Source organism: Sphaerodactylus townsendi, linkage group LG06 (assembly GCF_021028975.2).
Source record: "Sphaerodactylus townsendi isolate TG3544 linkage group LG06, MPM_Stown_v2.3, whole genome shotgun sequence".
Lineage (NCBI taxonomy): Eukaryota > Metazoa > Chordata > Lepidosauria > Squamata > Sphaerodactylidae > Sphaerodactylus > Sphaerodactylus townsendi.
The window spans coordinates 129,191,867-129,215,521 of NC_059430.1; the positions used below are offsets into that span (position 1 = coordinate 129,191,867).

General features: G+C 50.3%; 1 protein-coding gene across 1 annotated transcript in view; it reads left to right on the plus strand.

Moving 5' to 3' along the window:
• Positions 1-23,655, plus strand: part of LOC125435542 (ryanodine receptor 1-like) — a 105,176-nt gene that overhangs the window by 79,061 nt on the left and 2,460 nt on the right. Inside the window, 12 exon segments of the mRNA XM_048501736.1 lie at positions 405-588; positions 2,567-2,653; positions 4,934-5,331; positions 8,013-8,055; positions 8,209-8,339; positions 10,017-10,077; positions 12,389-12,535; positions 14,591-14,725; positions 15,429-15,585; positions 18,335-18,399; positions 21,795-21,895; positions 23,210-23,261. Of these exon segments, the coding sequence (XP_048357693.1) occupies positions 405-588; positions 2,567-2,653; positions 4,934-5,331; positions 8,013-8,055; positions 8,209-8,339; positions 10,017-10,077; positions 12,389-12,535; positions 14,591-14,725; positions 15,429-15,585; positions 18,335-18,399; positions 21,795-21,895; positions 23,210-23,261 (1,561 nt within the window).

Here is a 23,655-nt window from a genome sequence, read left to right on the forward strand (position 1 = left end):
AGGATGGGTAAAGAAAATGGATCAATGGGAGTTTTTCTCCCTCTCCCACAAGACTCGAACTCAGGGGCACCCGGTAAAGAAGATTTGTAATAGTTTTAGGACAGACAGAAGGAAGTATTTCTTCATGCAACCCCTGGAGCTTCTGGAATTCACTGCCACAGGGTGAGGGGACTTAGTTTAGCCGGGCTCAAAAGGATATGGGAAAACACTCCTGGCCAAAATGGATAAATGAAACCTTCACAGTCAGTGGCAGTACATTGCTGAATATCTCAGGTGGAGAACGGGGGCACGCTTGCGAGCCTTTGGGGTCATCTAACCGGCGTCCGCGGGTAGCAGGACACTGGAGCAGGTGGGCCGTTGGGGCTGTTCTTTAACCTGCCTGTCTTTCCTCTTTCTGCCTTCAGCGCTGAAAATGGAGAGAAGGCCACCAAAGAGGAAGGAGAGGAGAAGAAGGAGGAGGAGGAGGAAGAGAAACCAGAGCCGCCTGCCAAGGAGAAAAAGAAGGTGGCCCAGCGGGAGAAGAAGGAAGGCGAAGAGGGAGGCATGGAGTTTTGGAATGAGCTGGAGATCCAGAGGATCAAATTCTTGGTAAGGGGCTGTTTGGATCAGAGCATGGGAGAAGCGGGGGGAGGAGGGACTTATGAGATTCACCATCCAATGGGGGTGCCCACATTGGAGGCTTTAGCCGGCATTAGCTGCCTTTCACAAAGGAACCTTGAGAGCAGTTCTGTGCAGAAAGGCAAGCGAAGGAATCCAGACATTCACAGACCCTCGCCGCAATCCCCTAGTTCCAGAGGTGGGATCCAGCAGGTTCTCACAGGTTCCCGAGAGTAGGTTACTAATTATTTGTGTGTGCCGAGAGGGGGTGACTAATGGGTGATTTTGCCTCGTGATTTTGGCCTTAGTTACAGCAGTAGCGCGCAGAACTTGAAGCAGTCTAGCAGGAGGTGCACCGGCGTGCGTGGCAGCCTGCGCCTGTGTGCATTCGTTTCCCGCCCAAGGACTGGCGCAGCGGCTGTGTCCTTGCCACTGCCCCGCCCCCGGAATGCCCGGCCACGCCCCCATCATGCCCCGCCCAGCCCCATTGGCGCTACACCACAGTTTGAATCCCACCACCATGGGAACCTGTTACTAAAATTTTTGGATCCCACCACTGCCTCGTTCCCAGTGTTCTTGGGGGCAGGAGGATGGGCAGCAATATCAGTCAAACAGGTATAAGTCCAAGGTCGCTTGGTAGCCCATAGAGGCTCCTGGTAATGAGAATGGCAGCAGGCCCTCGAGGCCTTGGGCCGTCCATTTTGGGCGGGAGACGTGCAGGCTCGGTTCGAAGGCATCCCTGCATCCCTGCAAGCCCACACGCTTGCTGTCTCCTGGAACACGCTGTGTAATTAAAAACGAAAAAGAACATGCTTTTGAGAACGTGCAGAGTGCATTTCCTCGTGGGTCTCACACACCTTGGATTCAGGAGTGGCTTCCTGGTCAGCCTCAGTGCTGACATTTCATTTCTTCAATATTAACCGTGGCAACGGAACACCTGGGAAACTTTGGAAATACAGAATAGAAACCAGTGCACTGAGCATAGAAACCAGTGCACTGAGCATAGAAACCAGTGCACTGAGCATAGAAACCAGTGCACTGAGCATGGAAACCAGTGCACTGAGCATAGAAACCAGTGCACTGAGCATAGAAACCAGTGCACTGAGCATAGAAACCAGTGCACTGAGCATAGAAACCAGTGCACTGAGCATGGAAACCAGTGCACTGAGCATAGAAACCAGTGCACTGAGCATAGAAACCAGTGCACTGAGCATAGAAACCAGTGCACTGAGCATAGAAACCAGTGCACTGAGCGTCTCTCGTGTTTTATTTTTAATGCATGTTTCTAGTCCTTAAGGCTGCGAAGCGAAGCTTGCTAACACATCTCAGAGGCCACAAAAGAGCTTTCAGGAGTGAGGGGGGTGGAGCAGCAGTGGCGTAGGAGGTTAAGAGCTCGTGTATCTAATCTGGAGGAACCGGGTTCGATTCCCAGCTCTGCCGCCTGAGCTGTGGAGGCTTCTCTGGGGAATTCAGATTCGCCTGCGCACTCCCACACGCGCCAGCTGGGTGACCTTGGGCTAGTCACAGCTTCTCGGAGCTCTCTCAGCCCCACCCACCTCACAGGGTGTCTGTTGTGCGGGGGGAAGGGAAAGGAGATTGTCAGCCCCTTTGAGTCTCCTGCAGGAGAGAAAGGGGGGGGATATAAATCCAAACTCTTCTTCTTCTCGCTTCGCCAAAGCAGGATCGAGATTGCACAGCCAATCAGCATATTCACTCATGTGTGGTCCAGGTTGCAGAATTTCTTTTATTCCTTTGCATGGACTGAATTTGCATAATGTTGGCTTAGGAATTTGAGGCTTTTTTTTTTTCTAAAATCAGGCTTTGCCTTTTGCTTAGACAAGGGGTGGCCAACCTATGGTGCTCAATTGGCCACGTTGGTAGGGGCTGATGGGAATTGTAGTCCATGAACATCTGGAGCACCATAGGTTGGCCGCCCCTGGCTTAGACCATCGCTCTTCTCTCCGTCCAGAATTACTTGTCCAGGAATTTCTACAACCTGCGCTTCCTCGCCCTCTTCTTGGCTTTCGCCATCAACTTCATCTTGCTGTTCTACAAGGTAATAGACCTGATGGGGACTCATTGGGTGGAGTCTTGCAGGTGTGGGTTGTGGGCGGGGACAGGAATCTCGGAGCTCCTAGACTTGCATCCGTGAACTTGATCTGAGATTGAGAACCAGAGGGGAAGGCCCAAGACACCGGTTCCTCTCACATAAGCTTAAGCATTTTATTGTCATTGTGCACGCACAACGAAATTTACAGCAGCATTCCTCGATGCACACAATTTCAGACTCATACCCCATCCTCCCTTTCCCCTTCCTCCACCCATCCCTACACAGCCCCAAGCACATCAACACGAAGCCGCAGAGTTCATCATCGCCACAGCTCTAGAGTAGAAGCTGTCTCTAAGCCTCTTTGTCCTAGTTTTGATAGACCTGTATCATCTGCCAGATGGTAGCAGTTCAAAAAGAGAGTGTGCTGGATGAGACGGGTCTCTCAGAATATTTTGGGCTTTCTTTAGGCTTCGGGAATTAGAGAGTTCTTCCAAGGAGGGGAGAGGGCAGCCGATAATCCTCTGTGCAGTAGTGATCACCCTTTGGAGCGCCTTCCTATCTGCCACTGTGCAACTGGAGAACCATACACAGATGCAGTAGGTGAAGACACTCTCTATAGCACAGCGGTAAAAGGACACCAGGAGTTTTCCATCCAGTTGTTGTTTCCTTAAAAGTCTCAGATAGTACAGTCTTTGCTGGGCTTTCTTAACCACCGCGGCAGTCTGTATGCCCCAGGTCAAGTCCTCTTTAATCATGACGCCTAGAAATTTAAAACTAGCCCCCCGCTCTACTTGATCTCCATTTATAGTCAAGGGCTGAATTTCTGAGCTATTCCTTCTATAGTCCACTATAAGCTCCTTTGTCTTGTTAGTATTAAGAACCAGGTTATTTTCCCTGCACCATGAGAGCAGTCGGTCCACCTCACTCCGATAGGCAGACTCATCCCCTCCAGAGATGAGCCCCACCACCGTTGTGTCATCGGCAAATTTGATAATGGTGTTACTATGATAGACAGGAGTACAATCATATGTATGAACAATAAAGGACTTGGGAAGGTGGGGGGTGGGAGAGGTTTATGGCATTTCAGAAGCCTGAGAGAGACCCACAGACGATAAAGCGGGATCACCAAACTAGGGAGAGCTGTCGGCAAAAGGCCAAGGATAACTGGGTATTTGTGCCAACAGGCTACAATAATGATTTCAAAAAATTAGTTCTCCCACTGGAGTAGCAATTCACTTTTAAGTAACCAAAATAATTTTATAATTTTACAAACGGTAACAAAATGTGTTGGAAAAATTGTTTACATTCTCCCATTGGAGTAATATATATAAACACAAGTTAGAACGGCACAGCAATGTAATCTACATATAAATATAACAGCTAGCCAGATTCTAGATAATTAACTAACTGGCCTCGTTAAACTTCACGGCTGTTAAAGGCAGGTCAGGGTTTTTCAAAGTACAATAACGGTTACAATCAGGGAGGGCAACGCTCTGCAATTGGTTTATTCTTATGCCTCTCGAAATGTCCTTTTGAAATCATTATTGTAGCCTGTTGGTACAAGTTTTCTTCATTTTCACCTTGGTGTGTACTTTCCCCTTTTGCATAGTAGGGATATTTGTGCCAGCATCAGACCCAAAAATCAGGAGGCGGGGGCTTGTTCCAACTTTTTTTTTAAAAAAAATAGATTTTATTTTTGCATTTTGGTAATAATAACATACATGAGTAATGGCACCAACAACAAATAATATATAATAAAGTAATCAATCTGATATATATCTAGGTTAACACAACAAATTGATTCAATTAAATAAATTCACTCTATAATCTGTCTATATAAAGAGCGACTTCTCCTTCAAAAGAATATATTCATTTATTAAATACTTTAACATTTCTAGCAGTTTATAAACCTCTGAACCCAACGTTCAGTTTTTATGTCTAATCAAACTGTCTAATGCTAAATTAAATTGCATCTAATTTCTTGGTTATGTTATTAAATAATAAATAAATAAATAAATAAATTTTGAAAATAAACATATACCTTTAGTAATCAATTAGATGGAAATCAAAATCTATCTTTCCCTTTAAATATAGTAACCAGGGTTGCCAGATCTCTAAATATGTTTCCACTGGAAGGAATCTAGATTGATGAAAACCCTTATCCAAAACAAAAAGTTGTTGTATTTTGCACGGCTTATCCAAAACAAAAAGTTGTTGTATTTAGCACTGCAATGCACGGCTTGTTCCAACCTGACCCTCTCTCCCTTTGCCATTTCTACTCCCCAGGTGTCGGACAGCCCCCCAGGTGAGGAGGAGTTTGAGGGTTCCGGGTTCGAAGGGGAGCTGGACGCAGGCTCTGGCTCTGGCTCTGGCTTTGGCGGGGACGACGACGGCGGAGACGGGAACGGGAACGGGGACGAAGAAGACGAGGACAGTGTGGTGTACTTCTTCCTGGAGGAGAACACGGGCTACATGCAGCCAGCCCTGCAGTTCCTGTCCATCGTCCACACACTAGTGTCCTTCCTGTGCATCATCGGCTACAACTGTCTCAAAGTGCCTCTGGTCATCTTCAAGCGCGAGAAGGAGCTGGCCCGGAAGCTGGAGTTCGACGGCCTCTATATCACGGAGCAGCCGGAAGACGACGACATCAAGGGCCAGTGGGATCGGCTGGTGCTCAATGCCCCGTGAGTCGCCCTCCAGGCTGATCAGGGGTGGGCGTGGCTGAGGTGCCCCTCCCCCTTTGAGCCCTGATCCCGCCCCCAGGAGCTTTTTTTTGTTTTTACTGGTTACCCATAATGCAATGCTGGTAGATTCTGGACACTGGGCAAACCCACATATTTATTTTATTTTATTTATTTATTTTTCAAATTTATATCCCCCCCAACCCCCGAAGGGCTCTGGGCGGCGGACAACACAACTTAAAGGTTCCATCTTACTATTTCTACACTGTTGTAACCAGAGGTGGGATCCAGCAGGTTCTCACAGGTTCCCGAGAGTAGATTACTAATTATTTGCGTGTGCCGAGAGGGGGTTACTAATTGGTGATTTTGCCCCGTGATTTTTGCCTTAGTGACGCCCCTCCTCTCAGCAGTAGAGCGCAGAACTTGAAGCAGTCTAGCAGGAGGCGCACCGGCGTGCGTGGCAGCCTGCGCCTGCGTGCATTCGTTTCCCGCCCAAGGACCGGCGCAACGGCTTCGTCCTTGCCACAGCCCCGCCCAGGGATGCCCTGCCCCCAGAATGCCCGGCCACGCCCCCATCGTCCCCCGCCCAGCCCCATTGGTGCTACACCACAGTTTGAATCCCACCACCATGGGAACCTGTTACTAAAATTTTTGGATCCCACCACTGAGTAACAGGTGTGTCGCGTTAGTGGCGTGGCAGGTGCTGTACAAGATATGGGCAGGTTGCTGCCCCCTTCCCGTGGGTCTGAATGGGACAGGAGAGGGAAGGCCCTTTCTCCCTGCCTCTTCATGCAGCTTGGAATTGCCTAGGGCAGGGGTGTCAAACATGTGGCCTGGGGGCTGGATGCAACCCCTTGAATGGGCTTATCAGGCCCATGAGCCAGCTGAGGCACCCCCCCCCCTTTGCTCTCGATCTGGCCTAGTGGCCAGATCAGAAACAAGGGAGGAGGTTTGCCTCACCTGGCTGGCAGGTTTGATAGTCATAAGAACATAAGAACTAGCCTGCTGGATCAGACCAGAGTCCATCTAGTCCAGCTCTCTGCTACTCGCAGTGGCCCAACAGGCGCCTTTGGGAGCTCACCTGCAGGAGGTGAAAGCAAGGGCCTGCTGCTGCTGCTGCTGCTGCTGCTCCCGAGCACCTGGTCTGCTGAGGCATTTGCAATCTCAGATCACTGAGGATCAAGATTGGTAGCCACAGATCGACTTCTCCTCCATAAATCTGTCCAAGCCCCTTTTTGAAGCTATCCAGGTTAGTGGCCATCACCCCCTCCCGTGGCAGCATATTCCAAACACCAATCACACGTTGTCCTCTTAAGACAGCCACCCCACCCCCATTGTGGGCTTGCCAGTCCAAGCACATACAGTCAGTGCCGCTCTGGGGCCAGCTAACACAGGGCTGAGCCTGACCAGGTCACATTTATGTCATATGTGGTCCTCCTGACAAATGAGTTCAATACCCCTGGCCTAGAGGATAGACCAGGGGTCTGCAACCTGCGGCTCTCCAGATGTTCATGGATTACAATTCCCATCAGCCCCTGCCAGCATGGCCAATTGGCCATGCTGGCAGGGGCTGATGGGATTTGCAGTCCATGAACATCTGGAGAGCCGCAGGTTGCAGACCGCTGGGATAGACGAAAAGAAGCATTGTTTTCTGGAATGCTAACTTGCGGGATTCAACGCCACGAGATGCAGCAACGGCCACTTACTTTAGACCACTTTTGGAGAGGGTCAGAATCGTGGAGGCTATTTGAGCTGACTCATCCTTGTCCATCCGTGGCGTCCGGTGCTGTAAACCACTGGGGAGGAAGTGACATCACCTCTGCGCCCCCTTTGGAACTTCCCCTTTGGGACACTGAGCTGGGAAACAGGATAACGTTTGGCCAGCTCAGGGGTCTGCAACCTGCGGCTCTCCAGATGTTCGTGGACGACAAATCCCATCAGTCCCTGCCGGCATGGTCTGATCGGGGGAGGCAGATTTTGTGGGCTATGACATGAGACAGGCAAGAAGAAGAAGAAGAAGAAGAAGAAGAAGAAGAAGAAGAAGAAGAAGAAGAACAAGAACAAGAACAAGAACAAGAACAAGAAGAAGAAGAAGAACAAGAACAAGAACAAGAACAAGAACAAGAAGAACAAGAAGAACAAGAAGAACAAGAAGAACAAGAACAAGAACAAGAACAAGAAGAAGAAGAGGAGGAGGGGAGGAGGAGGAGGAGGAGGAGTTTGAATTTATATCCCCCCTTTCTCTCCTGCAGGAGACTCAAAGGGGCTGACAATCTCCTTGCCCTTCCCCCCTCACAACACACACCCTGTGAGGTGGGTGGGGCTGAGAGAGCTCCGAGAAGCTGTGACTAGCCCAAGGTCACCCAGCTGGCGTGTGTGGGAGTGCACAGGCTAATCTGAATTCCCCAGATAAGCCTCCACAGCTCAGGCGGCAGAGCGGGGAATCAAACCCGGTTCCTCCAGATTAGATTAGGAAGGTGAGAGAGGGAAAAGGTCTGGGCTATGGAGTCCGTGACACTGGGGAAGGCAGCAGCAGATGAGACGACTTTAGAGCAGAAAGCCCAGGCTGAAGGAGGACTAGATGAAACAGCTCGAGGCTTGGAACAGGGGAGGCTGCTGCAGGCACAGAGGCCAGAAGGAAGGCCTCCGTTCTTATCCTGCTCTCCGTTCTGCTTCTCTTCCAGGTCGTTCCCGAGCAACTATTGGGATAAATTCATCAAACGGAAGGTGAGATTCTTCATCAGCATCTGGGGTGGCTCTGGTGGTGGTGGTGGGGACATGGAGCTTCCCCAGCCCAGGTGGGACTGGGGGGCAAGGCCCAAGGTCAAGGGTCAGGCTGGCTGCAGGGACCCAACAGGCCTTGCCCCTTTCTTTCTCCAGGTGCTTGAGAAATACGGGGACATCTACGGACGGGAGAGGATCGCAGAACTCCTGGGGATGGACTTGGCCAGCCTGGAAATCACAGCACAGAACGGGAAGAAGCCTGAACCAGACAAGTCTCTTCTAACTTGGTGAGATGGGGGGGGGGGGGGGGAAGCTGGTAGTAATTATGGGATGGTGTCAGGTCTTGAGACTGGAGTCAATAAGCGGACTCTCGATGCTGGATCAGAAGTCTTTATTGATCTGGCTAGTATCTGGCTTTCAGAAAGCCGGTTCTACCAAACCACAGAAATACAGTTGCTTTTGTTCTCCTGCCATAGAGTTCCTGCCATAATTCCCCCCTCCCCGATTCCCATGGAATGTGAGAAGAATATAGTGGAAATAGCGATGTTTGGGAGTTGAGCTTCTCAAGGCCAGTGCAGTGATAGTATTCAGCCGCCTGCTACTCACTCCCTCTGGGAAGGCGCCAAAGTCGCTCCTACTGTGTTTCCCCGAAAATAAGACAGTGTCTTATATTAATTTTTGCTCCCAAAGATGCGCTATGTCTTATTTTCAGGGGATGTCTTATTTTTCTGCTCCACAGCTGCATGCTCTGGTGTTCTGTTCGACGGGCATGCTTCCAAACCAAAACTTTGCTACGTCTTACTTACTTTATTTATTCATTTGTTTGTTAAATTTATAGGCCGCCTCATCCCCGAAGGGCTCGAGGCGGCTCACAACACGGCTGTTCTCCAAGACAGCAAATCAATACAACATAAAACTTAAACCCATTAAAACTCAAGCAGCAGTTAATAACAATAAATATAGATTAAAACAACAGAAGTTGTGTAAAAACACACACACACAGGCGCCCGATCTAAAGGCCAAAAGAAAGGGGAGGGAGTAGGCAGGGCCCAAGATGGAATCAGGGCCCGACCAAGATGGAAAAAACAGGCAGCCTCAGTTTCAGTGGGGGGAGGCGCAGTAGAACCGCGGCCGGCCCCTCCAAAAGCCCGGTGGAATAGCTCCGTCTTACAGGCCCTGCGGAACTCACCAAGGTCCCACAGGGCCCGGACAGCTGGAGGCAGAGCAGGGGATGTTTTATATTTCAAGGGATGCTTTATATTTAGCACTTCAGCAAAACCTCTACTACGTCTTATTTTCCGGGGATGTCTTATTTTCAGGGAAACAGGGTAGTTGGCTACAGCTACCAGCATCAAAGGAAAGGAAAAGGTCCATTAACATATCAGACAGTGAAGATAGTTGTTGTTGTTGTTGTTGTTGTTGTTGTTGTTGTTGTTGATGATGATGATGATGATGATGATGATGATGATGATGATGATGATGATGATGATGATGATGATGATGATGATGATAATAATAATAATAATAATAATAATAATAATAATAATAATAATAATAATAATAATAATAATTTATAAACCGCCCTCCCCCGGAGGGCTCAGGGCAGTGAACAATAGATAAAATCCATAATATCAAGATTTAAATAATCATTAAATATGGCTCTATATGTTAAAAACAACCCCATTAAAATGCAGCATCCTAATATCAAATGTACCGATGGCGTCCTACTAATAATCCCCTAAGAGAGAAGGGGAGAGGGAGTGGGGGGGGGGGGGACGGCAGGGTCCACAGATGTTATAAAGAGGAGGTGATCCCCTCCCCACAGCCAGGTGTGAGTCCTCGCACCCAAGCCCGCCCCTTTGACCGCAGGAGAGCACACATCCTGACACAGGGCAGGTGTCGCTCGGGCAGGCAACGGCCTTGTGCAGACGGCCAGCGTCATTTTTCTCCTCTGTCTTCCTCAGGATCACCTCCATTGACATAAAGTACAAGATCTGGAAGTTCGGAGTGATCTTCACAGATAACGTGAGTAAAGAGAGGCAGCCAGCGAGCCCAATGTCGGTCAGGAGTGCGGAGTCGGCCGTCCCCTGTGCTGGGTGGGGGTCACGTGCTGATCGCCCCCTGCCGGAGGTGGGGGCCCGACTCAGTGGAGATGCCAACATTTCTTGGGCGGCTGCAGAGCTAGGACAAGGGTGCAAATCCTGACACCTCGGAGCCTGAACACTGGGCAGGTTGCATTTCTGCAGGTTTGGTGAGAGAGAATTGGCGTCTTTCTGCCCAACGCAGCGTTCTGTGGCCGCCTCGGGTTTCCTTCATGCAGAAACATCTACATTTTCTAGTTGTTTTGGTAGTAACAAAAGGCAGCGATGCCTGTTCCTCAGCGACCACCATTCCTGTTTTTTTTCAAACTGCTAAAAAGAATCAACTACATAAAAATCTAGAAGAAGAAGAAGAAGAAGGTTTATATCCCCCCCTATCTCTCCTGCAGGAGACTCAAAGGGGCTGACAATCTCCTTGCCCTTCCCCCCTCACAACAAGCCCCCTGTGAGGTGGGTGGGGCTGGGAGAGCTCCGAGAAGCTGTGACTAGCCCAAGGTCACCCAGCTGGCGTGTGTGGGAGTGCACAGGCTAATCTGAATTCCCCAGATAAGCCTCCACAGCTCAGGCGGCAAAGCGGGGAATCAAACCCGGTTCCTCCAGATTAGATACACGAGCTCTTCACCTCCTACGCCACTGCTGCTCCTCAAGTAAATAGAATCAACTAGCATACTTTGTATGTCACCGGCCTTGAGTGTGCTTTGGTCTGGCAGTGTATAATTCTGTTCAGGAAATAGGGTTTTTGGGGAGGAGGGCTGTTTTTCCCATTATCAGAAATGCGCCTTTTGCCCATTATCACGAATGTAACTTTTCTATATTCTTCTTTTCCCTCTGGAAATGAGGTGGTTTCCTGCAAGGATCAACTACCTGTGGTATTGGAAGAGTGATCTAGTTTAACCCTCAGTTGGCCAGATTTGGCCCAAAATGCCCCCAGTTGCTGCTTTTTAACTGCGTACCAGCTCCCATACAAATCCCACCTGTGATTCATGCATGTCACAGGTGTCAAGCCTCATGACCCTCAAGATGTTAGCGGACTACAGTTTTACCATCGCAGCACTGATGCTGGCAGGGGATGACTTTAATCCCTCGGAGAACAATTGACACCTATGATATTAAAGTCAGCGTTGTGTCCCCTAGACCTCCCAATAAAACAGACGAAGTGGATACGCAATCAGTTGATTGATTGGCATTTGGGCAGGATACACTTCAAGGATTTTTGCCAAAACTAAACTTGGCTTTCCCATGAATCCCCACTTCACTCCCCCTCCCTTCTTTTCCCCGCCAACAGTTCACAAGCTCGCAGCTCTCCAAAGCCGTGCTCGGAGATAAGGACCCAGGTGCAGACTCCGTCCCTTGAACAGCCATGACAGTTAGCCCACACCGTTCTGCATAACTCTAAATGACACTTCGCACAGTAAACCAGGATGCCACATTCTCTCGGCCTCCCCTGGAGACACGGCAAGACCCAGTCAGCGGGCAGCACTCATTTAAACCAGGGCTCTCCAGCCTTTCAAGCCTGTTGACACGTTTTAAGCATTGTAGATGTGGCCACAAAATGGCCGCCGCTGGAGGCAGAGCCAGCCACAAAATGGCCGCCGTAGCTTACCAGAAGGAGCAGCTGTGGTGCAGTGGTTATGAGCAGGTGTGCTCTAATCTGGAGGAACCGGGTTTGATTCCCCGCTCTGCCGCCTGAGCTGTGGAGGCTTATCGGGGGAATTCAGATTAGCCTGTGCACTCCCACACACGCCAGTTGGGTGACCTTGGGCTAGTCACAGTTCTTCGGAGCTCTCTCAGCCCCACCCACCTCACAGGGTGTTTGTTGTGAGGGGGGAAGGGAAAGGAGATTGTCAGCCCCTTTGAGTCTCCTGCAGGAGAGAAAGGGGGGATATAAATCCAAACTCTTCTTCTTCTTCTTCAGTCACACAGTGAAGGCCTATGTGCTGCGGTGGCAGCTGTTGCCAAATCAATGTTTTTAAAAATCTGCACAGCCAATGAAATCGCCAGGTGACCAACACAAAGCCTTGCTGGGCAAAACACACACACACACACACACACACACACACACAGAGCCTTTTAAAACACTTGTTGGGAGCCAGCAAAGATATTGGCAGGCATCCACCGACACCCTTTGGAGACCCCTGCACTAAACCACTGAGGTCTCTTGGTGCCTCTTCCCTCAGAGGGCTTCCACACCACCTCTGTTGCAAACCTCACCTTTTTCTCTCCCTTCCCACCCGTAGTCCTTCCTGTACCTCTTCTGGTACATGGTGATGTCCCTCCTCGGCCACTACAACAACTTCTTCTTCGCCTGCCACCTGCTGGACATCGCCATGGGCGTCAAGACGCTGCGCACCATCCTGTCATCCGTCACCCACAACGGCAAGCAGGTAAGGCCTGAGGTCCTGGGCAGGTGGACACCTGTTCAGGGTGGGGTGCATGCCAATCTGTTTCAGTCTGTGGGCACCTTTGGAATTCTGACACAGTGTGGTGGACGCAGCCATAGCCAAGTAAAGGTACAGTCAATCCACTTTTACATCCAAAAGGCTGATTCACTTGTCCTAAGACAGTGGTGGCGAACCTATGGCACGGGTGCCAGAAGTGGCACTCAGAGCCCTCTCTGTGGGCACGTGCAAGCAGAGTCGCCCCCCCCCGCACACATCTAGGCTGGCCTGGGCCGCTGGGCTCGATTATTAGCATTAAACCTAAGACCTAGTTTTGGGGAAGCAGGGGAGGTAACCCTGTTAAGAGCACTTAAACCCCACTGATTTTCATGCAAAGAACTAAAGCGCAATGTATTGTCGAAGGCTTTCACGGCCGGAATCACTTGGGTTCTGTGTGGTTTCCGGGCTGTATGGCCGTGTTCTAGCAGCATTCTCTCCTGACGTTTCGCCTGCATCTGTGGCTGGCATCTTCCCGGATAGGATCCTATGAAGATTAAACGACCGCAGATGCAGGCGAAGCATCAGGAGAGAATGCTGCTAGAACACGGCCATACAGCCCGGAAACCACACAGCACCCAAACTAAAGTGCAATCCTTTACCTGGGAGTAAGTTCAGTTGCGGGCAATGGGGCTTGCTTCTGAGTAAACCCTCCTAGGGTTGTGATTCACCCGTTAAGGAAGAAGAGTTGCACGGTTGCTTCAAAGCAAAACCACCGACTACCACCAAGCTTACTCCCGAGTAACGCATGCGCCGCCGAGGAGCCAACCATTTTTTCTAAGCCCCAAAACGCCATTGTTCAGGTTGCAATTGCCGTATTGGCACTTTGCGATAAATGAGTGGGTTTTGGGTTGCAGTTTGGGCACTCGGTCTCGAAAAGGTTTGCCGTCACTGTCCTAAGACAATGATGATTTTTCAAACCTTTATAATATAATGCACATACAGAAATGCTCCTCTTATCATTCACCAAAATGCATCATTCAAACTTAGACGAACCAAACTCCAGTAGGTTTGATCTCGGAAATCAATTAGTCCCAATACTTGTTGCTCAGTTTATAATGCTCTCAAATGATTTTGTATACGTAAATGTTGTCTTCGAGTTCTATAGCGAAGACGTACACCGAACATGAGAGAACGATGTCAGCTGATATAGGAAGAGCAGAAATCAGAAATTGTTTGTACAAAATTCTTTGAGGGCATTATAAATTGAGCTACAAGTTTTGGGGCTAATTGAAGGATTTCCGAGACCAAACCTACCGGAGTTTGGTTAGCCTAAGCCAAAATATACCTAGGCCAAAATATGATTAATGATTTGATGACTGACAAACGTGCGTGTTAAGTTTCATTGTTTAAATAATTTTTAAAAACCCTACCCAAGCCAAAATATGGTTGATGCCTGACAAAAGCGTAAATTGTTAAGATTTCTTTGCATAATAAACACTGCAGTTACTTGTAAGTTTGAACAATCTATTTTGGTGAATAAGAGAAGCATTTCTGTAGGTACATTATATTACGAAGGTTTGAAAATCATCATTGTCTTAGGACCGTGGTGGCGAACCTTTGGCACTCCAGATGTTATGGACTACAATTCCCATCAGCTCCTGCCAGCATGGCCAATTGGCCTGTTAAGCGCTGTTAAACCCCACTGATTTTCATGTGAAGAACTAAAGTTGTGATCCTTTACCTGGGAGTAAGCTCGGTTGCTGGCAATGGGACTTGCTTCTAAGTAAACCCTCCTAGGGTCGTGATTCACGCGTTGGAAGAGTTGCATGGTTGCCTCAAAGCAAAGCCACCGACTACCACCAAGCTTATTCCCGAGTAATGCACGCCTCGGAGCCAACTGTTTTTTCTAAACTGAAACCTCAGCATTCAGGTTAAATTGCCGTGTTGGCACTTTGCGATAAATAAGCGAGTTTTGGGTTGCAATTTGGGCACTCGGTCTCGAAAAGGTTCGCCATCACTGCACTAGTTAACACCTTCCGCACATGTGGCATCTTTCCCCAGCTCATGATGACTGTAGGGCTGTTAGCCGTGGTCGTGTACCTCTACACCGTGGTCGCCTTCAACTTCTTCCGCAAGTTCTACAACAAGAGCGAGGATGAGGACGAGCCGGACATGAAGTGTGACGACATGATGACCGTGAGTCCGAGGGCCGCGCGACAGGCCGGATGGAAATGGGGGGGCCGCCTTTAAGGTTTGAGGGATGCGTCAGGAGCGCCGCAGAAGGAACCTCCCCTGATGCAATTCGCTTCAGCCTCTTGCATCAGGGGAAGTTCCCTCCGGGCCCACAGGAACCCACCATTGTGTCGGCCTCCCTCCTCCCAATAACCAGACTCAGAGTTGCCAAAATCAGGTTTGTTGCATCAGAGTAACACACCAGAAGGTGCACACCAGAAGGGTTTTGAAGAAGAGAAGAAGAGTTTGGATTTATATCTCCCCTTTCTCTCCTGAAGGAGACTCAAAGGGGCTGACAAACTCCTTTCCCTTCCCCCCTCACAACAAACATCCTGTGAGGTAGGTGGGGCTGGGAGAGCTCAGAAGAACTAACCCAAGGTTACCCAGCTGGCATGTATTGGAGTGCACAATCTAATATAGTTGACCAGATAAACCTCCACAGCTCAAGCAGCAGAGCAGGAAATCAAACCCGGTTCTCCAGATTAGAGTGCACCTGCTCTTAACCACTATACCACGCTGGCTCTCTAGTGGTCTTAAGTAAAGACCCCAGGAGAGTAAAGGGGGGTAATAATTCTTCCCGAATAATTGATGCAGGGGATCATTTCTTGTGTGCACATGATATCCCGTAAATCCCTTTCTGATGCGCTGCCCTCTCACCTCAACACAGTGCTACCTGTTCCACATGTACGTGGGGGTGCGTGCTGGCGGGGGTATCGGTGACGAGATCGAGGATCCCGCAGGAGATGAATACGAACTGTACCGCGTCATCTTCGACATCACCTTCTTCTTCTTCGTCATTGTCATCTTGCTGGCCATCATCCAAGGTGAGCCACGCAGACCTATCTTGGTGCACATAAGTTTATTCCGTCGGGCACTGTGTGGTCAGCCGTCACGCAAGATTCCTCTGCGGCTGATGCTTCCCTCTTTCCAGGGCTGAACGGATGCCTAGGCCTGAATTTCTGCACTATTTCATATGGCGCAGTCAGTGGTGGGATCCAACATTTTAGTAACAGGTTCCCATGGCGGTGGGATTCAAACTGTGGTGTAGCGCCAATGGGGCTGGGCAGGGCATGACGGGGGCATGGCCGGGCATTCCAGGGGCGGGGCATTCCTGGGCGGGGCTGTGGCAAGGACGCAGCCACTGCGCCGGTCCTTGGGCGGGGAAACGAATGCACGCAGGCGCAGGCTGCTACACACACCGGTGCACCTCCTGCTAGACTGCTTCCAGTTCTGCGCGCTACTGCTGAGAGGAGGGGCGTCACTAAGGCAAAAATCACGTGGCCAAATCACCCGTTAGTAACCCCCTCTCGGCACACACAAATAATTAGTAACCTACTCTCGGGAACCTGCGAGAACCTGCTGGATCCCACCTCTGGGCGCAGTGGTGGGGTATGGGTGTACTTTTGAATTTACAAGTAGCCCCCCAAAACTGGCATAATGTCAGGATGACATTTGCTGGGAGGGGGGACTGTTGGAGAGAGGTTTTGCTTTCGCAGGTGGCGCTTATCTGTTTCTCTGGCCTTGGACGGGTGGGACGGGCTCTCAAACTGGATTCTTTCTACTGTTTTGGTTCTCATGGGGGAGGTAGGGAAATGCTGCAACATATTATCAACAGTTTTGGCGCCTTCTCACCAGAACTGTCTTTCGCTGTGACTCTCATGTCTTCTATAAAATCCTTCAACCCATCAAGCGAGTTGTTGCCTGAACGGGGAGAAGAAGACAGGGCGAGTAATTTTCTCCCCTGATTTGCTTGAGCGTTTTAAAGATTTGCAGTATTTTTTTAAGCACCAAAAAGAAACCCGCCCAGTCTGTGGTGGAATCCAAAAATTTTACTAACAGGTTCCCTCGCCAGCCCCCCCTTAAGCAAAGGGGACAGAGGCGTACCTAGGCAAACCTGAGTCCTGGGCAAAACATGAGTTGGATGCCCCCCCACACATGGGCAGCCACCCCACCACGACCCCAACAAATCTTTTGCACCAGGTCATTTCTAAATCATCATCACATTGTAGAAAACGCCCCAACTCACAAATCTGAACCAAGCAGTGGTGAAACACACAGGTTCTTGGATAGAGACTGGTGAGATAAAAGGTACGACAGGCTGAGAATCAATGAATTGCAGGACCTGAAAGGGATTAACCCAGTTCAGGGAGTTACATTATTAGTCGCAATTGCTATATGGAACCTTCACGTTCAAAGGCAGTATGGCTCTTGTAGAGGCGAGGGCGTAGAGATGGCAAAGCGGACCCAATTAGTAACCCCCTCTCGGCACACACAAATAATTAGTAACCCACTCTCGGGAACTGGTGAAAAGAAAAGAAACCCGCCCAGTCAGTGGTGGGATCCAAAAATTTTACTAACAGGTTCCCTTGCCAGCTCCCCCTTAAGCAAAGGGAGCAGAGGCGTACCTAGGCAAACCTGAGCCCTGGGCAAAACATGAGTTGGATGCCCCCCCCCCCCATGGGCAGCCACCCCACCACGACCCCAAAAATTTTTTTGCACCAGGTCATTTCTAAATCATCATCACATTGTAGAAAATGCCCCAACTCACAAATCTGAACACAGCAAGGGTGAAACACACAGGTTCTTTGATAGAGGCTGGTGAGATCAAAGGTACGAAGGGCTGAGAATCCATGAATTGCAGTACCTGGAAGGGATTAACCCAGTTCAGGGAGTTACATTATTAGTCGCAATTGCTATATGGAACCTTCACGTTCAAAGGCAGGATGCCTCTCGGGGAGGCGAGGGCGTGGAGACGGGAAAGCGGGCCCAATTAGCAATCCCCTCTCGGCACATACAAATAATTAGTAACCCACTCTCGGGAACTGGTGAGAACCTGCTGGTCCCACCTCTGCGCCCAATCCACCAACTTGTAATTCCAGCCACATCATACTGTCGAGTGTGCAGTTGGGGATTCAGGGGGCTCTTTAGGACCAAACTGCACACGATATGGGATGCGTGAGCCCGTAAAGGGAAGGGCAGCCTAGAAATGCAACAAAATAAATAAATAATGGGAAGAACGTGGGTGTTTTCTCCCAGGGTTGGAGGTTAGGTCAGAAAACCAACAGAGAGAAAATATTTTTTTTTTAAATCTCTCTTCTGGCACCCCACATCACAGTCTGAATCTTGTTGTCTGGCCTTCCCCCCACAATTTCTTTGAGTTGAAGACACACACACGCACACACGCACACACACACACACACACCCCACCCCGGGGCACCCTGACCACGGATTTTTCACTTCACCATTATTTTGGTTCCTGGTGTGAAGCCAGATCTCGAGGATTCCTGGCAAAACTGAAAAAGACATGGGCCTTTCGGCGCTCCCGCCCTGCTGGAGCTTATCACTCGGTGCCGAAGCAACATTTTCAGGACGCGAAAAGGGTCACGGAGTTCCTCTGGGCATGCACAGAAAGCCACCCTCCTGCACCCCTGTGTCACAAGTAGCAGTGGACACCACGCCACCCTTCGGCGTTTCCCTTTCTTGGCAGCACGGGGAGAGAACCTGAGCCCGCCTCTCGGGTCTGCCGTCCTGCTGCCATCTTCTCATGTCTGTGCCTCCCCTTCTTTCCTCCAGGTCTGATCATCGATGCCTTTGGGGAGCTGAGAGATCAGCAGGAGCAGGTGAAGGAAGACATGGAGGTAAGCGGCGCTGGAAGACCGATGCCCCTTGCCCTGTCTGCAGGGCTGGATGGCAGCTGGAGGGGCCGCTGTGTTCCCCGGCACAGGGACTGAGAGGCCGGGAGACTTCTCAGCTGCAAATCTCCCAGTCATTTGCCCCACTTGGCCTGCCTCGCATGGTTGCTGGGGCTGTAAAATGAAAGCAGGGAGAACTTTGGCTGATTCCACACAGGCAACACGACTGTGACGGAGGGAGGGGGAGCTGCGCCCAGGGCATGAGCTGCCTGTGCGCCGCCTCCACCCCGAAACGCCCTTGGCCCTGCCCTCGGCACATGACGGCAATGGGACAAGCCGCCCCGGATTTCCCCATTGCCGCTACACGTTTGCAACACGGGTTTGTGGAACCTGTGCCTGGGGCACTGTTTGCATGGTGGCTGCAAGGGCCAGTTGGGATTGCTGGGATCCCAGCAGCATGGTTCACACAGGAAACACTGTGTTTCCTTGTGAACCACGCAGCCAAGAATTCCCCCACTCAAGAATCCCCCCTGAGAATCCCCCTGAACCACGCAGCCAAGAATCCCCCCACTTGAGAATCCCCTCTGAGAATCCCCCCTGAACCACGCAGCCAAGAATCCCCCCACTTGAGAATCCCCCTGAGAATCCCCCCGAACCACGCAGCCAAGAATCCCCCCATTTGAGAATCCCCCCTGAGAATCCCCCCACTCGAGAATTCCCCCTGAGAATCCCCCCTGAACCACGCAGCCAAGAATCCCCCCCTGAGAATCTCCCCCCCCGAGAATTCCCCCCCCCCACCTGCACACCATGGTGGCCACCTGTTAGAGAATCCACTCTAGTGGCAACTACCCAGGACATCCACCATAATGGTGGACGGAAGGGGGTAGGAATTGAATTGGGAGCAGCAGTGGCGCAGTGGTTAAGAGCAGGTGTGCTCTAATCTGGAGGAACCGGGTTTGATTCCCAGCTCTGCCGCCTGAGCTGTGGAGGCTTATCTGGGGAATTCAGATTAGCCTGTGCACTCCAACACATGCCAGCTGGGTGACCTTGGGCTAGTCACAGCTTCTCAGAGCTCTCTCAGCTCCACCCACCTCACAGGGTGTTTGTTGTGAGGGGGGAAGGGAAAGGGGTTTGTCAGCCCCTTTGAGTCTCCTATAGGAGAGAAAGGGGGGATATAAATCTGACTCTTCTTCTTCCTGCTTGCCATAGTTTGCACAGGCAAGCAGAAAGTGTCGGAAACCCTGGTTAAAGGGAAAAAATTGCCAATTTAGCAACTTTCATTTAACTCGGTTTCTGGCAAACAGAACAGGTTAGAAGTGGGGTTTTTTTGGGGGGGGTCTGTGGGAACTTTCCCCCCTCCAATCATTTTTTAAAAGGCTTCAGCCCATTCTGTTTGACCCGTGCGGAATCAGCTTTTGTTCTGAACTCCTCAAGGGGGGTGGATTTAAAATACAGCCAATAGTTGTATAACTCTGTAGTACTTCCACGAGCAACTACTGGGACTGGTCTCCTAGGCCCCTTCCGCACACACAAAATAATGCGTTTTCAAACCACTTTCACAACTGTTTGCAAGTGGATTTTGCCATTCCGCACAGCTTCAAAGAGCATTGAAAGCAGTTTGAAAGTGCATTATTCTGCATGTGCAGAATGAGCCCTAGTCTCCAAATCACCTTCCTGAGCTTTCCTATCTCCTGCTCGGGAGAGACTCGCTGCTGGGCTGGGGAAGATTGGGTCGGCTACCGCAGGCTCTGGAACAGGAGATTGGTAGCTTGGTGTCAGGAGTGGTACCTGTCCCCTCCTGCCCTCAGACAAAGAGAAGAAGAGTTGGATTTATATCCCCCCTTTCTCTCCTATAGGAGACTCAAAGGGGCTTCCAAACTCCTTTCCCTTTCTCCCACCCTCACAACAAACACCCTGTGAGGTGGGTGGGGCTGAGAGAGCTCAGAAGAACTGGTACTAGCCCAGAGATCTGCAACCTGCGGCTCTCCAGATGTTCATGGGCTGCAATTCCCATCAGTCCCAATTGGCCATGTTGGCAGGGGCTGATGGGATTTGTAGTCCACGAACATCTGGAGAGTCGCAGGTTGCAGACCCCTGGACTAGCACAAGGTAACCCAGCTAGCGTGTGTGGGAGTGCACAGGCTAATCTGAATTCCCCAGATAAACCTCCACAGCAAAAGGGGCAGAGCGGGGAATCAAACCCGGTTCCTCCAGGTTAGAGTGCACCTGCTCTTAACCACTATGCCACTGCTGCATCAAGGTGAACTGGGTTGAGGAAAGCAGTTCCGTTGAAGTGGGGGTGTGAGTGCTGACCTTCTGTGTATTCACATTTGTCATATGTTAAATGGCCTTTGTTCTGTTTCTATGCGCTTAGCAGTGTGGATAACTAGGCTGACCCTTCAGGGTACCAGATGGGAGGAGGGGAAGAACGGGGGCTGCAGGCACAGCCCAGCAGGAGATTATCGCTATTCTGTCCTTGTGATGCTTGCCTTCGAAAACAAAGTCTTTCCCACCTCATTTTCTCACATTCTATGAGAGGGGGGAGTCTAGGGCATAGGTGTCAAAATCGTGGCCCGCCATATGTTATGGACTACGGTTCCCATCATCCCCTGCCAGCCTCATGCTGCCAGGGATGATGGGAACTGTAGTCCATAACATCTGGAGGGCCGCGAGTTTGACACCTGTGGTCTAGGGCAGCGACGGCGAACCTTTTCGAGACCGAGTGCCCAAACTGCAACCCCAAACCCACTTATTTATCCCAAAGTGCCAACACGGCAATTGAACCTGAATACTGAGGTTTTAGTTTAGAAAAAACGGTTGGCTCCAAGGCATGCATTACTCAAGAGTAAGCTTGGGGGTAGTCGGTGGCTTTGCTTTGAAGCAACCGTGCAACTCTTTGAGCGGGTGAATCACAACCCTAGGAGGGTTTACTCAGAAGCAAGCCCCATTGCTAGCAACCGAGCTTACTCCCAGGTAAAAGATTGCGCTTTAGTTCTTCACATGAAAATCAGTGGGGTTTAACAGCACTTAACAGGGTTACCTACACTGCTTCCCCAAAACGAGGTCTTAGGTTTAATGCTAATTTTCGAGCCTAGCGGCCCAGGCCAGCCTATATGTGTGGGGGAGGGACTCCGTTTGCGCGTGCCCACAGAGAGGGTTCTGAGTGCCACCTCTGGCACCCGTGCCATAGGTTCGCCACCACTGGTCTAGGGGAATCAGGGGGGAATAAATATGACTGTAAAAGCCAGAATCGCCAGACCTCGCGTTCTGAAGCCTGGGTCCTTGATGCCAACTCAATAAAGACTTCTGATCCTGTATCCAGAGTCCGCGTATTGCTCAAACGCTCGGCTCCCGTCTTCAGATTCCTTGCCTCTTCTCATTGTTGCTTCTGCCTCTCACAGACCAAATGTTTCATCTGCGGAATCGGCAGTGACTATTTTGACACGACGCCTCACGGCTTTGAGACCCACACGCTGGAGGAGCACAACTTGGCAAATTATATGTAAGCAACTGGTTTGCTTGGGGGGGCAGCCTCCTTGACTTCTGTTGTCCACAGGGACCTTCAGAGCTCTTCCGTTACCTTACCAGTTCTACCAGTTACAAATCATGGGAGAAGTACTTCCTCGTTCATTTTTGCTGCTACCTGGGGAAAAAAACACATTTGAGGGTACGCAGTGGTGGCGAACCATTGGCACTCCAGATGTTATGGACTACAATTCCCATCAGCCCCTGCCAGTATGGCAAATTGGCCATGCTGGCAGGGGCTGATGGGAATTGTAGTCCATACCATCTGGAGTGCCAAAGGTTCGCCACCACGGGTATATGGAAACCTTTTGCAATAGATGTACTTCCTGTGCCCAAATCATTTGTTGCTGATTTTGCAGCCATCAAGGGATGGCCTGCTTGTGTAGTCTTGCCTGGAGATTAGGAGAGATATCCAGCATTCAGAATGGGGTGGGATGGGGCTGCAATGAATAGAAGTGATAGCTGATAAATGGGAGTGGATCTGGTCAGAGAAGATGTGAGGAGGGAATTGAAAGAAGGGAGGTCGGTGATACCACGGGGGTTCCGTGGGGGGCACTTCTGGGTAGAAGGGCTTCAAAGGACTCAGGAGAGTTACTTAAGGGATCAGATGAAAGAGAACGGACACAACGTATTCGAAGACCTGAGGAGGTATGAGAATGCAGAAAATGTTCAGCGAAAAGCAAGTCCCCCTCCCCCTTTCTGTTTTCTATGCTGATTTGGGTGGCAACAGGCAAACTGTAAAAGACGGAAGCGCTTCACATTCACGTCCGGAAGCACTGGAAGGGTGCTACCAGTCATGTTGCTTATAGAGCAGTACAAGACCCGGCGCAAGTTTTTCTAAACCTGATGTTTGCTGCTGTGGTTAGCAAGGTTCAGGAAGTTTGCCCGAGGGAAGCAAAGCATGAAGGGTTTGGATGGTCACATCCTTAAACTCCTCTCTCTCCCTCTCTCTCTCTCTCTCTCTCAATCTCTCTCTCTTTCTCTCTCTTTCTCTCTCTCTCTCTTTCTCTCTCTCTCTCTTTCTCTCTCTCTCTCTTTCTCTCTCTTTCTCTCTCTCTTTCTCTCTCTTTCTCTCTCAATCTCTTTCTCTCTTTCTCTCTCTTTCTCTCTCTTTCTCTCTCTCTTTCTCTCTCTCTTTCTCTCTCTCTCTTTCTCTCTTTCTCTCTCTCTCTCTCACAATATCTCTCTCTTTCTCTCTCTCTCTCTTTCTCTCTCTCTTTCTCTCTCTCTCTTTCTTTCTCTCTCTCTCTCTCTCTCTCTCAATCTCTCTCTGCTTCTCTTCCTACTGCAGGTTCTTCCTCATGTATCTTATCAACAAGGATGAAACAGAACACACGGGCCAGGTGAGGGGAGCTCACTTGTTTTGCCAGATATGGCAGTGGGGGGGGGGGGCTGCCCAGCACCTGGGAATGGCCCGTTGTTTTAACAGCCTAAGTCAGGGGCTAAGTAAGGGGCTAAGTAAGGGGCCAGCAAGCCTTGGGCTAAACGTGCCCCCGCCAAGGAAGTTCCATCTGGCTGCCCAGCTGTCAGCTCCAGAAGCAAAAGAAATCTATGGATGCAGCTACAGGGTTTGGTAGCAAAAGCAGAGAGAGAGAGATCAAGATTACCTCCTAACTGCTCCATTGTTGAGTGGCTGCCAGGTGCAGGCAGCTGCTGGCTCTCTGCCTTAAGAAAGCAAGAAACGCTCCTCTGGTTCAGCATCCTGCCTCGCACAAAGGCCAACCTGCTCCTCTGGAG